Raw genomic sequence first — 18,049 nt, forward strand, 5'->3', positions numbered from 1 at the left:
TGCATTCCAAATCTCTCTCAATATCCCATTATTGGATGAAGTTGTATCCCAGTACTGAAACATCCATAGAGCTCTCCCAAAATACCTCTATTCCGATTGGCATTTTATGGAACAATTTTATTAAAGCCTGTAAAGCTTGATACACATCTATACGCCTACAACCATTGGTCGGCAATGGTAAAAGATATGTAACACAGGGAACACAGCTGATTGCCTCAAACCTGGGGCCAGCAGTGAAAGTCACGCAAATGTATAACAGAGAGAAAATAAAAAAAGTTTAAAAAACACAAACCCCCACACCCTTCCCTGCTCCTCCGTACTTAGCTTTCATAACTATGTGTCATGGGCCCCTTGATCCAATACTGCCAGAGGAAGGAGAATATAGCTGCATGTTCAGCAGTGATTTAGTCTGCATTCAGGATTTCGTGGGGGATCAGTCAAAGTGGTTGCAGATAGGTTGGACCTGCTAATGCTCTAAATTCAGAGGATAGAATCTAAATAAAGGGTGCCCATACTTCGGGATAGGAGATGCTGCTGGGATCCACAGACATGGACCGCTCACCATCCCCAGGATGAACCACAGCTTGTGCAACTATGAGGCATGGTTAGGAATCTTGGGGCAGATTTACAAGCCCCTTGCGCCACTTTTGCGTCACTTTTCCCATGTTAAAAGTGACGCAAAAGTGGCGCAACGGGCTTGGAAATCTGCCCCCTTATTGGTAACCCAGATTGATAGGATCCCTTGATGCGCCGCCCCCAATGCTGGTGCCATTTGTCTTCCTCGAATGGAGCATAGGGGGTAGGTCAAGGGATTCGCCAGTCCTAAAATAGTGCATGCTGGGGACCTTGGAATGGAAGTGTTGAAAGCAGTGTCAACGTCAGTTAGCACTTGTTCGCAATACTGGGTGCGTTTTGGACAATGCCATAGGAGGTGGAGAAGAGTACCAGTGAGTCTGCATCCCCACCAAATTACTTGGAGCGCTCTGGGTTCCACCTATGGAGTCGAGCAGGGGTCAGATACCAATAGGAGACAATCTTATAGGCAGTCACAGTGCTGGCCATGTTATGTGCCATGTGGCGTGCTCTATTAAAAAAAACTCCCATTCTTTTGTTGTTAGGGCCTGCCCTATGTCTCCCCCCCCCCCCCCCCCATCATGCCTGCCCTTTGGTCTTTACTGTGGGACCCGCCCTGGTCAGAAGGGCCCGAACTGCAGTTTAAAGTTGTATCCTAGCAATTTAGACATCAACAGACCTCTTACAATGCACCTACATCTTGGTCAACTCTATGCGATTCTCCCCCAGCACTGAGGCAGCCGGAGAGCTCTGGCAGGACACCTTTAGCCGAGGGGCCTGCGCACTTGTACCACAGTTCTGAGACATCCAAAGAAGGAGAGGTGGGACCGATAGGTTTGCTTGTGGGACTATAGCCGGCTGCTGTACAGGGTGCATACCTGCCCTCTCACCTTGGATTGCAGTACTGATAAATTGGCAGAGGTCTTGCAATGCATTTCGATCACAGCCTGCAGTATGTGTTTCTACTCCAGTACTTAAATGTCCACTGAACTCTCAGAATGTTCCTGTGTCCTGATGTTCCTCATGCCTTAGTGCCCCAGTATTGAGTTGTCCACAGAGCTCTCACAGTGCACCTGTAGCTGGGAGTTAATAGCATGTGCTTGTAGCTCAGTGCTGAGACATCAATGCCGCTCTTGCAAAGCACTTCTCTCTTGACTTTTAGTAAGTACATGTCTCCCAGAGTCGAACTCATACAGGTCCAACAATGGCCTCCACATGACCCGCTGTTTGCTCCTGACTAAAACTTTTGAAAAAAATACCTACTTCTCATGATGTGCTTAAGCATGACAAGTGTAAGCACCAGTACTGCAGTACTGAGCCGCCTTCGGATTTTGAACGTCATATCTGTATATTATCTTGCAGAAGACACATGTACCACAGTACTGAGCTAGCCACAGAGCTTGCACCTCATAACTATATATGATCTTGCAGAAGACATGTATACCGCAGTACTGAGCCAGCCACAGAGCTTGCACCTCATAACTATATATTATCTTGCAGAAGACACATGTACCGCAGTACTGAGCCAGCCACAGAGCTTGCGCTTCACATCTATATATGATCTTGCAGAAGACAGATGTACCGCAGTACTGAGCCAGCCACAGAGCTTGCACCTCATAACTATATATTATCTTGCAGAAGACACATGTACCGCAGTACTGAGCCAGCCACAGAGCTTGCACCTCATAACTATATATTATCTTGCAGAAGACACATGTACCACAGTACTGAGCCAGCCACAGAGCTTGCACTTCATAACTATATATTATCTTGCAGAAGACACATGTACTGCAGTACTGAGCCGGCCACAGAGCTTGCACCTCACATCTATATATGATCTTGCAGAAGACAGATGTACCGCAGTACTGAGCCAGCCACAGAGCTTGCACATCACATCTATATATGATCTTGCAGAAGACAGATGAACCGCAGTACTGAGCCAGCCACAGAGCTTGCACTTCACATCTATATATGATCTTGCAGAAGACAGATTTACGGCAGTACTGAGCTAGCCACAGAGCTTGCACCTCACATCTATATATGATCTTGCAGAAAACAGAGACATCAATGCCGCTCTTGCAAAGCACTTCTCTCTTGACTTTTAGTAAGTACATGTCTCCCAGAGTCGAACTCATACAGGTCCAACAATGGCCTCCACATGACCCGCTGTTTGCTCCTGACTAAAACTTTTGAAAAAAATACCTACTTCTCATGATGTGCTTAAGCATGACAAGTGTAAGCACCAGTACTGCAGTACTGAGCCGCCTTCGGATTTTGAACGTCATATCTGTATATTATCTTGCAGAAGACACATGTACCACAGTACTGAGCTAGCCACAGAGCTTGCACCTCATAACTATATATGATCTTGCAGAAGACATGTATACCGCAGTACTGAGCCAGCCACAGAGCTTGCACCTCATAACTATATATTATCTTGCAGAAGACACATGTACCGCAGTACTGAGCCAGCCACAGAGCTTGCGCTTCACATCTATATATGATCTTGCAGAAGACAGATGTACCGCAGTACTGAGCCAGCCACAGAGCTTGCACCTCATAACTATATATTATCTTGCAGAAGACACATGTACCGCAGTACTGAGCCAGCCACAGAGCTTGCACCTCATAACTATATATTATCTTGCAGAAGACACATGTACCACAGTACTGAGCCAGCCACAGAGCTTGCACTTCATAACTATATATTATCTTGCAGAAGACACATGTACTGCAGTACTGAGCCGGCCACAGAGCTTGCACCTCACATCTATATATGATCTTGCAGAAGACAGATGTACCGCAGTACTGAGCCAGCCACAGAGCTTGCACATCACATCTATATATGATCTTGCAGAAGACAGATGAACCGCAGTACTGAGCCAGCCACAGAGCTTGCACTTCACATCTATATATGATCTTGCAGAAGACAGATGTACCGCAGTACTGAGCCAGCCACAGAGCTTGCACATCACATCTATATATGATCTTGCAGAAAACAGATGAACCGCAGTACTGAGCCAGCCACAGAGCTTGCACTTCACATCTATATATGATCTTGCAGAAGACAGATGTACCGCAGTACTGAGCTAGCCACAGTGCTTGCACCTCACATCTATATATGATCTTGCAGAAAACAGATGTACCGCAGTACTGAGCCAGCCACAGAGCTTGCACCTCATAACTATATATTATCTTGCAGAAGACACATGTACCACAGTACTGAGCCAGCCACAGAGCTTGCACTTCAGAACTATATAATATCTTGCAGAAGATACATGTACTGCAGTACTGAGCCAGCCACAGAGCTTGCACCTCACATCTATATATGATCTTGCAGAAGACAGATGTACCGCAGTACTGAGCCAGCCACTGAGCTTGCACCTCACATCTATATATGATCTTGCAGAAATGAAATGAAATGAAATGAAAAGTGAATTTATAAAGCGCAAATTGCTGCCCTGAGGCGTCCAAGCGCTACCTGAAGAGTGAGGTAGGAATAACCGGATTGGTTCGATGAAGTTAGTTTTGGGGGGTGAAGAGAAAGGTCTTTAGATGTTTTCGAAAAGAGGGAAGGTTGGGATTGGATCTAAGCTGAGAGGGTAGGAGGTTCCACAGCTTGGCGGCGTTGTGTGAGAACATCCTGCCGCCAGCTCTTGTTCTCCTAATTCTGGGAACTGTTGCTAGAAAAGCCTGGCCGGAGCGAAGTTGTTTCCTAGGATGGTAGTGAGTGATAAGGTTACGGCAGATTGCCGGTCCTTTGTCCCAGAAGGCCTGATGGGCAATACACAGTGCCTTAAAGGAGATTCTTTGCCAGACCGGTAGCCAGTGCAGGCTCCTCAGTCCGGGTTTGGCTGATAATCTCCGTAGCAGCTGTAATAGTGTGCGAGCGGCACAATTTTGAACAGTCTGCAACTTACGAAGTGTATAATCAGGGGCACCGAGGTACAAAGAGTTGCCAAAGTCCAGTCGAGACTGGATCAGACCTTGAACAGCAACTTGCTTGGCCTCCATAGGTAAAAGTGGGAGCACTTTTCTAAGCATCCTAAGGAGGCCAAAGCAGGTCGCAGACAGCCTAGTAGCCTGGGTGTAGAAAGTTAAGGCTTTGTCTAACCATATTCCCAGACTTTTTATATTGTCCTTAGATGCAGGCGGAATGCCTAAGCAGGGGGGCCAGAGAGCGTCAAAAGACGTTGGAGCAGCGGGCCCCAGGAGCATCAGCTCAGTTTTATCCCCGTTAAGTTTGAGGAAAGATCTCGTCATCCATCCTTTCACGTCCTCCAGACATTGCCTTAGTCCCCTTTGCGCGAACGGCTATCCTCCTGTGCCAGGGAAACCACTAGCTGAGTGTCGTCCGCATAGGAGACAATCTTAATACCAAATGGGCGGACAACCTCAGCCAGTGGTCGCGTGTAGATATTAAATAGCGCAGGGCTTAATGATGAGCCCTGCGGGACCCCACAGCTCAGGGGTTTGCTAGAGGAAACAATATCACCCTCAAAGATCTGGAAGGATCTATTGCTTAGGAAGGATTTAAGCCAGCATAATGCCTTGCCTGAGATTCCCATTTCAGAGAGGCGACAGAGAAGCATATCATGGCCAACTGTGTCAAAAGCTGCGCTTAGATCAAGGAGGATCACTGCCACTGATCCGCCTTGATCCAAGATCCTTCTAGTTTTCTCGGTTACTGCCAATAAGGCAGTCTCCGTCCCATGTTTTGGTCGGAAACCTGTTTGGGTGATATCCAGCAGCTGATTGGACTCCAGAAAAGCCGTCAGATGTATATTAATGTGTTTCTCCAGGATCTTACTTACCCAGGGGAGCAGGGAGATAGGGCGATAGTTGCTAAAATCGCCAGGATCCAAGTTGGGTTTTTTCAGTAAGGCACGGACCATTGCCTGCTTCCAGAGTGGTGGAACTATGCCGGAGGTAATAGAAGCATTGAGGAGGTTCTTGATGGTAGGGAGAACCACCTGGATTACCGAGACCAAAGCCTTTGGAGGGGCTGGGTCACAAGGTGACCCTGATTTCACTTGCCGCACTAGAGTCTCCAGAGAGTCCTGTTCCAACAGAGGAAAACATTCCAAGATAGCCATGGGTTGAGAAGGGAATTCCACCTGACAGGGCAATGCCTGAGAAACAAGATGAGAATCAGTGTCAGAAAAAGAGGAATATATTTGGAGAACTTTTTGGTGGAAGAAGGCTGCCAGGTTGTTACAGTGAGCTAGCGATTTACAAGGTAGCGTGGACGGCGGTGGGGGTTTTGTGAGATTCTTCACTATTTGAAAAATTTCCTTGGGTTTTGATTTGGCCCGCAAGATTTGGGTGGAAAAGTAAGTTGCTTGGGCGAGTTTAACCTCGATTTTGTAGGCTCTGATTGCCTCTCTGTAAAGAGCTTTATCACCTAAGGAAAAGTCAAGGCGCCACCGTCTTTCCAATTTCCTACAGTGCCTCTTTTTTATCCTGAGTTGCTCAGAGAACCAAGGGGCGTTTTTTTGTGAATGCTTCGTGGTCATTTTTCGAAAAGGGAGAGTAATCTCTAGAGAGTGCGAAATCCACTCTTCGTACTCCTGATTGGCCATGTCAGGATCCGTGTTGGGGAGAGGGCGGGAGCTGATAAGGCTGTTGGACCAGGATTCCACAGAGAGTCTCGCCCAGTTTCTAAAGTTCTTCTCGCTGTGGATTAGGCGGGGTGGTTTGCAGATAGACCATGAGAGAGGGACAAGAAGATGGTCAGTCCATGGAAGATCAATGGGACGTCCAGCCTTAAGGTCAGAAGAGTTGCTGAACACAGGGTCCAATAAATGGCCCTTGGAGTGAGTGGCAGAGTCGACCAGCTGTTCCAATTGTAAAGCCGCTAGGTCGTTCGCTAACTCAGTAGCGATATGATCATGGGCGGCATCAAAGTGAAGATTGAGATCGCCTAGCAATGTATAGTTCGAAAGCGTTGTAACAGCTTCGGCTAAAATCGAGGGTAGGACCTTATGAAACTGCCTCGGGGGCCCTGGAGGTCGATAAATCAAGGTGCCTGAGAAACAGTTGTTAGGGGAGAAGTTAATGCTGAAAGCGAGGCTTTCGCAGTCAGGGATAGAGCTAGCAATGCATCGGCAAGAATATTGTTCTTTATATACTATTGCCAGGCCGCCTCCTCTCCCAACAGACCGATCCTTCCGTAGAATTTGAAAACCCGGGGGCAGAGCTGGTACGATGTCTGGGTCAGAGTCTGGCGTCAGCCAGGTTTCTGTTAGGAAAGTTACATCAGGCCTGTATTCCTCCAGCATAAGAGCGATTTCAGTCCTGTGCTTAGGTAGAGATCTGCAATTTAAAAGTAGTAGATTGAAATCCAGTTTCTTGGGAGGTGGCTGGGTAGTATGGAACTCATGTTGTTTCACATATACCACGGTGTGTAGGTAGTCTCACATTATATCTTTGGTCCTGATGAATTGCCATAGACCCGGTAGGGCTGTCAAGGCAAGAAACATGTTGACCTATTGGAGTAGAGTGCCACTTTGTTCTGATTCATTATGTCAGACAAAACCGCCTCTCCTTTTTCTTTTAATCAGGTAGGAACCAGAGTTAAATAAATTATATTGGTTACCTAACCTGTTTTAACTTTCACTCTTCACACACACCCACACTTTCTAGGCCCCTCACTCACACCTCACTAATTGGCAAGGAACAAAAGATCTCCGCAAAAGAGCCCCTCATTGGGAGCCCGTTGGGTATTGCAGCGCCAACCCAATGAGGAGTAGGCCCAATGATGAAGCATGACACCTAGCTGGCTGGGTGTGTGAGGGCCCTAGTTCCGAAAAAGGGAATTCCCCTTAGGACCCACATTACTGGTTTGAGGTGACGGGTAGAACTGTCCTCTCGGTATGCATTCACTTATATCTCTCTCTTTTCTCTTATCAATTTAACCCTTGAGGAACAGCATACTCCTTTCTTGTGGATGGGTAGTATGGAACTCATGTTTGCACGAAGGGCAGACCGCGGGCAGGTCCAGCGCATGAAAAAAGTCCAAACCATCTGTTTTCCTAGTATAGCGTAGACTTAATAGATAATCAGCGCTGTAGAGCCCTATGTGGCAGGGCAGGGAGACAGGGGTCTTGGCCCCTGGTCCCGAACGGTCGTGGACGGGCGCAGACGGGCTTGCCTTTGGCGCGCCTTCGGCGCGCTGGTGGTGCGCCCGCTGCGCGCGCGCGCTGGCATGCGAATTTATGAGCCCGGTCCTCTGAGTGACTAGAGCGCTGTCCGCCCCCCCCCCCCCACCCAAGATGTCAGCCAAAAATCACACTGCTAGTCCTCCTTCACCGCGTTCACAGGAGCGGTGTGGATCCGGACAGCGGTGGCGTGGCGAGAGTGAGGTCAGGAGAGGTATGGCCCCAATGTGCAAGCGTGAGGAGTAGCACGAAAGAAGACAGGCAAGTAATGCACAGAATGAATGAATTAAAAGTAAGATTTTAAAAATCTAACAGAACCTCCCGGCTTCCGCCTCAGGAGAGCTTCAAGTGTCAGAAGACAGATGAACCGCAGTACTGAGCCAGCCACAGAGCTTGCACTTCACATCTATATATGATCTTGCAGAAGACAGATGTACCGCAGTACTGAGCTAGCCACAGAGCTTGCACCTCACATCTATATATGATCTTGCAGAAAACAGATGTACCGCAGTACTGAGCCAGCCACAGAGCTTGCACCTCACAACTATATATTATCTTGCAGAAGACACATGTACCGCAGTACTGAGCGAGCCACAGAGCTTGCACTTCATAACTATATATTATCTTGCAGAAGACACATGTACCGCAGTACTGAGTCAGCCACAGAGCTTGCACCTCATAACTATATATTATCTTGCAGAAGGCACATGTACCGCAGTACTGAGCCAGCCACAGAGCTTGCACCTCACATCTATATATGATCTTGCAGAAAACAGATGTACCACAGTACTGAGCCAGCCACCGAGCTTGCACCTCATAACTATATATTATCTTGCAGAAGGCACATGTACCGCAGTACTGAGCCAGCCACAGAGCTTGCACCTCACAACTATATATTATCTTGCAGAAGACAGATGTACCGCAGTACTGAGCGAGCCACAGAGCTTGCACTTCATAACTATATATTATCTTGCAGAAGACACATGTACCGCAGTACTGAGTCAGCCACAGAGCTTGCACCTCATAACTATATATTATCTTGCAGAAGACACATGTACCGCAGTACTGAGCCAGCCACCGAGCTTGCACTTCACAGAAGACATGTGTACTCCAGTATTGAGATGTCACCAGAGCTTCACAATGCACGTCTGCGCTGACTGAAATCATGTACTGGGACATTTACAGAGAGCTTGGATCCTAGTACTGATTCCTAAGACTCTCGCAATGCACCTCTGTTTTAACCTGCAGCATGCACCGTTTCTCAGCACTGACATTCCCACAGAGCTCCTCTTCACGTCCACCTCTAGCCTTATCTGGGCACCCACAAACCCTGTAGCGTACAGCTGTGAACATTTATCCTAGTACTGAGATACCTGCAAAGCTCTTGCCATCCACCTCTATCCTTATCGGCAGTATTCTCTTGTGTTCCAGAACTGAGGCACCCACAAACCTTGTACAGTATATGTGTGAACCTATATCCTAGTACTTAGATACCTGCAAAGCTCTTGCCGTCCCCTCTAGCCTTATCTGCAGTATTCACTTGTATTCCAGTCCTGAGGCACCCACAAACCATGTACAGTATATGAGTGAACCTATATCCTAGTACTTAGATACCTGCAAAGCTCTTGCCATCCACCTCTATCCTTATCGGCAGTATTCTCTTGTGTTCCAGTACTGAGGCACCCACAAACCATGTACAGTATATGAGTGAACCGATATCCTAGTACTGAGATACCTGCAAAGCTCTTGCCGTCCCCTCTAGCCTTATCTGCAGTATTCTCTTGGGTTCCAGTACTGAGGCATCCACAAACCTGTTATGGTGCATGTGTGAACGTTTATCCTAGTTTTGAGAGACCTGTAAAGCTCTCGCCGTCCACATCTAGTATTATCTGCAGATTTCATATGTATTCCAGTACTGAAGCACCCATAAACCGTGTACAGTGTATGTGTGAATACATTTCCTAGTACTGAGATATGTGCAAAGCTCTCGCCGTCCACCTCTAGCCTTATCTGCAGTATTCACCTGTATTCCAGTACTGGGGCATAAACAGAGCACTCAAAATCCACCTTAATCTGCACCATGCACCACAATCCCAAGTACTGACTACTACAGTACGACGGTTTCCCGGTGCTTTCATGCAGCTCCTTACTCTGATCTGTAATGCACTTGATCCCAGTACGAAGACCCCCACGGACTCTTCCCATGCCCCACTTCTACCACCCACGCAATTTTATCACTGATCTGCTAAGCTCTTAGGGGCATATTAACAAGGCGAGGCGATAGAATTATTGCCGCTTTAGCGTCCGTTCTCAGACGAAAAGCGGCAATAATTTTATCGCCCTATTAGCATGGACACGCTAACGCGTGAATCCATGCCTTAGCGCCTGTTTACTGAACGCCCAGCTTTGCATCTCTAATGAGATGCAAAGAGGGCGTTCCTTCCCGAAATAACTGGAGGAATGTCGCTAACCGACATTTCTCCAATTATCAAGGGAATCGCTAAGAAGCATAGTGATAAGAAAAGTAGCGCTAACCATAGTTATCGCTACTTTCTTTATGCCTGCTTTTGTTCTGACTTAGCCATGTAATCCAATGGGAGGTGGATTACATGGCTAAGACCGCCCTGCCCTATCAGCAAGGTATCGCAGGTCACAGTGCGATTATCGCTGGATTTCCAGCGATGATCACACTGTTTTCCAGCTAACGCTTGCATATCAATCGCTTTGGAGATAAGCGTTGCTGATAGCACGCTATCTCCGCGATAGAAAGCAGCGATAGCCGGCGATAATTATCCTAGCTCGAAGTGCGCTTAGCGATAATTATCGCCGGCCCTTGCTGATATGCCCCTGTAAGTGCAGATCTATCCATGTTTGTGCAGGTGCTCAAAATACACTTCAGTCCTGACCTGCAAAATCACTTTTGTCCCAGTAGGGAGGCCTCTGCAGAGCTCTCATGAGGCCCTGCTGTCTGACCAGCATCAAAGTGCGAGCCCTGTACTGAGGCTACCACAAAGCTCTCAGATTCAGAATGCACCTCTGTCCTGACTCGCAGTATCCAGTAGTCTATCACTACTCAGGTACTAACCATACCCTTGCTTGTATAATGAACACTGCATGTAATGTGATGAAAGCTGTACAACCCTTGCAGAACATGATGACCTCTGTGAAACGCATGAAAACACTTCGGGCATATTTATGAGGAAGTGGCAGAGTGTGTTGTTAGCCTCCTTAGCTTAACGCCGTGTTCCACCACTTCTGAAACGCAGGGCTGCACCATATTTACATGTATACGGTGCAGCCCTATGTTTCCCTCTGCGCTGTCGCTAATTTAGCCGCCTAGCGCCAATGCAGACACTAATGTGCAAGGGTGTCTGCGATGCAGGGGAACATTGTTTATGTGCATGAAGGTCCCCTTACTACACACAAACAATCTTTAAATGGCATTTTGTAACTTCTATGTGTGCTGCTTAATGCAGCACACATAAAAGGTACAAAACGTTTTTTTTTTTTTTTTTAAGATTGTTTATGTGCAGGAAGGTGTACCTTCCGGCACATAAACAATCAATGGCATTTTGCTGTTTCTATGTGTGCTGCACAACGCACACATGGAAACAGCAAAAGCAACGCGAAATTAAACATTTCTCCTTGTGTCAAGGTAAGACCAGGCTTTTTCTGGTCTTAATTTTGACGCTGCCCAATATTTATGCCACCCTTGTAAATATGGAGCAGCGTCAAAATCAATGCGTGTTGCGGTGGAACGCCCACTGCAACGCCCATTGCACTCCCCTTTCATGCTAAGTATAGAGTGAAAGGGTGCCTTATTTACAAGGCCGCGTTAAACCACGTTAAGTTGTGAAAAGTGACATTTTGGTGCTGATATGTGCTTGTAAATATGCCCCTCCATTCAATCGAGCAAATGCAGCAATTTGCGTGTAACCTGAATATCATATGGTGTGTACTTAGTAGGATAGCTCAGGGGGTGCAAGTCTGCTACTGAGATCTGAGTGTAACCTGCAGGTCAAAGGATTCAAATTAGAAAGGCCTGTGGGTTAATGCACCTGCTGTAGAGATCCAGATGTAACCTAGAAGACGCAGTTGCTTACTGTAATAGGATAGCCTGCTAGGGTGTGTATGTGTGCAGCCCATACAGGTTACAGGGTCTCGTCCCCTTAAGCTCAGGTAGGACGTGTACTTGTTACAGAGCTTTGTATTTAACTTGCATTTCACATGTTTAAATCCTGACAGCCCCAACTCAGACATTTACATGTATATGGACGGCAAAAGGCGAATCAATGAATTGGGCGATGGCCTGATATTTTACAACACATCTTGGACACTTCTGTGTTTGATAAATTTATAAAAAAGCAGTTCGAATTATTATCAAAAAATGTATTTTATACTTACAAGCATTAACTTACTAGAACCTGCAGCATTTCAATACACAATCCTAGATTATGGATGTTTTAACAATTGCTATCATTCTGCATTATAAAACTACATCTTGTTAGGAAACACAAGGAACTGAATACACCTTCACTTTCAAATGAGAGACCTCCGCAGTCTAGTACATATTAACAGCACACATTACATACTTTTCTTCTCTTGCAAACACGCTGTTAAAAGGCCAAGCTGCAGACAGAAAGTAGTTCAGTCACCGTCACTAATATTAAATTTATGATAATTTACCTGCTCTTGCAGTGGCCATTTTGTATTATGACATCACATGCCTAAAATGGGGTGGGGGCAGATTTTTTAGGTCAATCAGAAGTCAATGTTCATATGACTACCTAACACTGTGCCAAGTGCCATATTAGTATCACATTTTTCACGCATCTGGTGGTTTTTGACTCCCACCTACCTCACTACAATACCTCCAAGCCGGGGCTACCACGCAACACGGGCTGCATGCAACGCTAACCCTGGGCAGCAGGTTTAGATGCAGGGTCGTGTGCCGATGTGGAAGTGCATGTAGCTGCTGGAATTTGAGTAAACAGCAACTAACAATACACTGCCTAATCACCACAGACTTTAGAGGCCACCTTTATTCGGTGCTGCCTGCACGTGCCTGTGAGCTCGTGACACGAAATCACAGATACAACATACAGACACCATTGAATAAAGGGCTGCTGCGTTCTTATCCCAAGTCACCCCACACAGAAAGACACAATCGTGAGTTACAGGAAAGAAAAGCATCATGCAGGTACATTCATTTAGTTATTCCAAAAAGCAAAACATGCAGTAGTGTACACTAGCACATGCTGCTTGTGTGGTACAGCTCAGTACAATACTATTTAATAAGTCCGTGATCAATTTGCTTTGAAGAGCAGGAAATATCAACATAACACATGAAAGCCTGCAATCCTTGTAAAAAACCTGTCTCGATCTCTCTTAGTGCAGTCGAATTGGAAAATCACTAAGTACATGTAGCAAGAAAATAATAGCACTACGTTACTGTAACAGTGTATTACAGTTGAGTTGTAACATCACACTGCCTGTAGTGGAGGGCAACAATCTATCTGCATGCTTCTCACCCACTGAAAAAAACAGTACTGTTTATACACATGAAAGCAGTTCTTTAATTGGGCAGGTGCTGTCGGGTACTGAGTACTTGCACTTCTTTAAATTTGTAAGATAAGAGTATTATCACTTCTCAGACAGGGTTGTAACACTTTTAACGGAAGAGTGTCAGCATTTCTGAATAGTAAGCACTGCATTAAACTGTTCAAAGGTGTGTGTCTGCAAGGAATTAGAAACGGATTGTGTATGTGTTCACTTACAAACCACATGTTCCAGGTGTATTACACATTATCTCTACCCAGAAAATGTCTTTGATTACAAGAAGTGAGAAAATATAATCTCTACTATCAAAAGTAAAACAGGTATTAGAACTCACGTGGAAGTTCTGTCACTTCATAATACAACACATTCCTCTATTTCGTCACTGAGATTCTCAGGCCTGCTGCATCCTTATAACGCACAGGAGTAAGTTAAGCATGTACATAAAATAAAAGTCTATATAAGGCGGTCAAAGAGCGCGAGGCCCCTTCAATCTGCCTTCTTCACTGTCCATGCCTAAAGAGTTGATCTTTCCATTTCGACTGGCTCACCAGTAGGACCCTTTTGATATCGTACCCACGCACTGGACGTTCCCGGTGAGTGATGGCGAACGCGTGTGCGTTTGGATGGCAGGTGCAAGTGGACTGGTGTCCTTGAGGTGTCAACCAGCTAACGTACACTGCCTTCCCACCACACACGAAGCACTGCGAGCACAGTGCAACCAAGCGTGCTGCTGCCGGGCCAGGAGCGGAGGGCGACAGATGAGTAGGCCTGCAGCAGGCGGCAGGGTAGTAGCGACTGCTGAATTCATAGCGAGCAGCCAGCTAACAATACACTGCCTGCATGACACAGGCGGCGCGCTAACAGCCCAGCTTCGTGATCAGAGAGGCAATATTACTGAGAACGCAATCTCAGAAAACAAGCATGCGCTTGCTGTGCCCATTTAACCCAATGAACTCCCAGGGTCGATAAGACGTATCCATACAGTATAAATTGGAGCGCATGTGATATCAACAGTAGTCCACCAGATGGCGATGTTGCTCTTCATTCGATGATCCCAAATGCATCAATGTGGAGTGCAACCAGCAGCTGCTGAAGCCTTAAGCAAGGAGCAGCCAGCTAGCAATGCACTGCCTAGTCGACACAACATATACTGCCACACAGTTAACTTGCTTCAAAAGGCATCCTTGACGTTTTTCCAAAGCCCTAATATATTGGTATTATGCTTTAGCTTGACCAGGATCTACGACATGGCACATTCCATTCTCCATTGGAATATAATATTCCGCTAATTTAATACAGCCAGTGTTGCATCGGCTGTGAACCAGCACACACATAGCCAGTTTTTGTACAGAAAAGTATGTTTTTATTCGGTTTCTTGTTTATCCTATGTTCTTACCGCATGGATTCTGGAAACATAAATTACAACATGAAATAGCCTTGCAGAACAGTATTGTACACGTCCACTATCTATTATTCAAAGGATTGAAGATAAAAAGATACGCGCAGCGATTGTTAATAACTCTGAGCGCCATACTGAGATAACTTCTGCTTTGCAAATAAGGTTATGTAAATATTAATTTGCACGAACAGCGTAACAAAGCATTTTTATGACAAAGATAATATTATGTTTAAATCAAGGTTGAATTACATTTTACTACACAGGACTTTCGTTTCCTGATGAAGACAAAAGTCGTCCCCATAGTTCATGAAATTAAAACCATATTGGCAAACTTTTCACCTCATTAAAGCCTGGATAACTGGACACGAATGTCACAGGTTGTGCTACAAAAGCTGCGTTTGCTAACCGAAAATGCTACAAACTTTGCCTTTCCTTGCCACATATTTGACTCAGTCGTCCACATAAATGTATTATCTATTGCCACATAAATCCAGCGGACTTGATTATAGTGCTAAACTGCCCAGCAAACGGGCTAGTCAAATCGTATATGTACACGATAGTGTTGTCAATGAAATTAGTTTTAAGATACACCCACTTTGAAGATCTTAAATAAAAATAATTTAAATCGATCTTTCTTTGCTGTTATGTGTAATTGTTCTTGTTCTGTGTATATTTTTTTTCTTATTTCGGTATGCATTTCATTCACACTGGCTGTTCGTGCACTCTGCTCTCGTTATTTAGGTTCGGATTGTTAACTCGGGCTGTATTAATATTTTTGTATATAAAACAATTATCTTATATGGGTGTGCTTATTTTGTATATCCCGATGATTCGTTTGAGTTCTGACAATCAACTGGAACCGTTACAATATTCATCTATTTTGTACTTGCGGCATGAGGTTGTCATGTGTGCAAGAAGTGCACGCTGCCTCGGCATCACCATTTATGGCGCTTTCTCTCTCTGCACGGATTTTACAGTTACCAGGGATTCACGGGTCGGGGTCAGCACCACAGGACGTACCTTGGTTCCTTTCTGGGAGCTCAGCCTTCGGTTCTTTTTCAGATCTCTGTCCAGTGTCTTCATGATGTTCTCCTTAGGAAAAAAACGGAAATTTAGTAATGACGTGTAACATCTCCAAAAATAATACAGTAGCACTCTGCACGACGCTCCCAACCACACGGCATTGCTCAGGGTGCATGTCCTATCGTGTCACTTGTAATGCATGCCACTGTCACCCAGATATAAGCAGCACTAATGAAGGTGGCATTTACCCACAGCATGTCTTCGTCTGTTTTGATTCGGCGAGAGGCGAGCCTTTGCAGCTTCCACTCCATCCGTAATTCAATGATAGTGAGTGCTAGGTATGTGGGGTAGCTGCACGTTTGGAGTGCAGACTGCAGAGGTAAGTCCTGTTGTAAGAGTGCCCGCTGTTCAATGCTTCTCTGCAGCCTGCTGTTGTGATACTGCCCTGAATGGGGATGGCGGGGCCCCAGGCTTCTCACGGCTGCTCCACCTGCTCCCTCGCCCACTGATGCTCCCAGAGGGGCCAGCCCTGCATTTAAAGAGACTGTGTCGGCGGCTGGAGGAGCGGGAAGCAGGTCGCTTCAACCCGATTGGCCAGAATGAGTCTTGTGCCGTCACTTGCAGGGGTGTGGCTGGCGTTTCTGTCAGATTATTGTGGCATGTTGTGGGGCAGAGTCCTGGTGCCGGCAAGAAACCCAGGAGCGCCTACGGGTCTCACTGAAAGAGACGAGCGCTTTGAAAGGAAGGAAAGTGTCTTTCTGACGTATAGATACCGTCCGAGTACATGGCCGGCCCGCTGCTACCCTGTGATTTTCATAGTACCGTATCCAAAACTTTTCATGTGAAATGTGCCCGCTTAGCTTAATGCGGATTGTGGACTCCGACTCACTTATACATTGACATATGATTTGAGGTAGAGAAAAAGCTGACTGGCATTAAAGGAACCGTCCCTGGTTTTCCCGCAGAGAACTTTGCGGTTTCAACGGAAGACACGAAGTCAAACTCGCATACGCCACGCACTCAGTTATAGTTTAAAAAGCAATAGTTATTTTATAAATGGAACTGATTCTTGACTTAGAGTTCAAAGGAGTGTAAACGATTTACCAATTTCTAAATCTCTCAAGAACTTGTCATTTCAATAAACCGCTTGCTGAAAAAGTCAAAACTTTGGCAAGCATTACACTTTTTTTAATATGACTCTATATACACTGTTTTATCCTAAATTCCCGAATAGGAATACCATTAAAATAGAACTGGCCCTTTGTAGACTGCCTTGTTATCAGAACGGTTCCTCGGTAGCTAGCAACGAGCGCTGTCCTAAAATGGCCGAACTATAATCCGCTCAGCCGTACACCGTAGTCTGTCTTTTGTGTCCACAGTATTGTTTACAGAACTCCGTAATCAAGGCAGCAAACTCCTGCCCCCCTTTCTCCTCCCTTCCCGGTCAGCTGAGCGGCAAAGTAGACGCAGAGCGGTGGCACACGCGGCGGGCAAATAGGCGGCACACGCTCCAACTGCCAACACCTAGAACTGACGTGATGTGTAATTATAAAATGGCAAACACACAGGTCTGGCAGGGGCCGCACTCAAGGGAAGAGACGCTCAACCAACGGACTTCTTAAAGACGCTCAGTAAACAGTGTCGCGAGGCAGAGTGCAGCAACGGGGAATCTCCCTGGGGAAAAAAACAGTATACTGGCAGCAGGCATGAACCGGGTGTATACGAGCAGTCTTCTTTTATTAAATGTTTGTTCTAGTTCTCAATTTATCATTCGCATGATTTTAGGAAGTCGTATTTTCTCGCGATCTTAATTTTGGCTGTCAGGTTACACAACAACAGATACTTACCAGGTGAGTAATACAGTATCGTAAAAGAGAAACGTCTCCTATATGCTTCGAGTTTTTAAACACTACTAATTTAACAGGAAAATAGTTTCATAGCACACCTTAGAATAAAACGCAATTACAATACTCAATATTCCTTACACACTACGTCCAGATAACTACATATCCACGGTCAGAGGCGCAATTAGAGCCAAATTTCAGGGTGAGCTAAGAAAATATTTCGGGGGGGGGCGGAATCTTTAAGCAATAGGCAGAGTGGAGCTGCAGGGGCTCTTAGAAGGGGTGAAACAACAGCGAGGCCTCATTAACATGCAAATGGTCTTTTAAAGACCTGTGAAGTGCTCGGGTGCGGCTGTGTGGTGCCGGGGAAGCTGTCTCATCCCGGGCTGCCACACACGACGGGGGGGGGGGGGGGGGGCGGGCTGAAGCCCTGTGAGTCCAATGGGTGTTGCGCGCCTGTCCACGGTTACAATTTGTATTACATTAAAGAG

At 46.1% G+C, this 18,049-nt stretch overlaps 1 protein-coding gene across 1 annotated transcript in view; it reads right to left on the reverse strand.

The window, feature by feature from the left end:
* Positions 1–16,205, reverse strand: part of CDC20B (cell division cycle 20B) — a 322,511-nt gene extending 306,306 nt beyond the window's left edge. Inside the window, exons 1-2 of the mRNA XM_085631290.1 lie at positions 15,963–16,205; positions 15,712–15,783 (exon numbers count right to left, since the gene is read on the reverse strand). Of these exons, the coding sequence (XP_085487416.1) occupies positions 15,712–15,783; positions 15,963–16,025 (135 nt within the window). The 5' untranslated portion in view covers positions 16,026–16,205. The remainder of the gene's footprint in view (positions 1–15,711; positions 15,784–15,962) is intronic.
* Positions 16,206–18,049: the final 1,844 nt, after the last annotated feature.

Source organism: Triturus cristatus, chromosome 2_1, assembly GCF_964204655.1.
Source record: "Triturus cristatus chromosome 2_1, aTriCri1.1, whole genome shotgun sequence".
Lineage (NCBI taxonomy): Eukaryota > Metazoa > Chordata > Amphibia > Caudata > Salamandridae > Triturus > Triturus cristatus.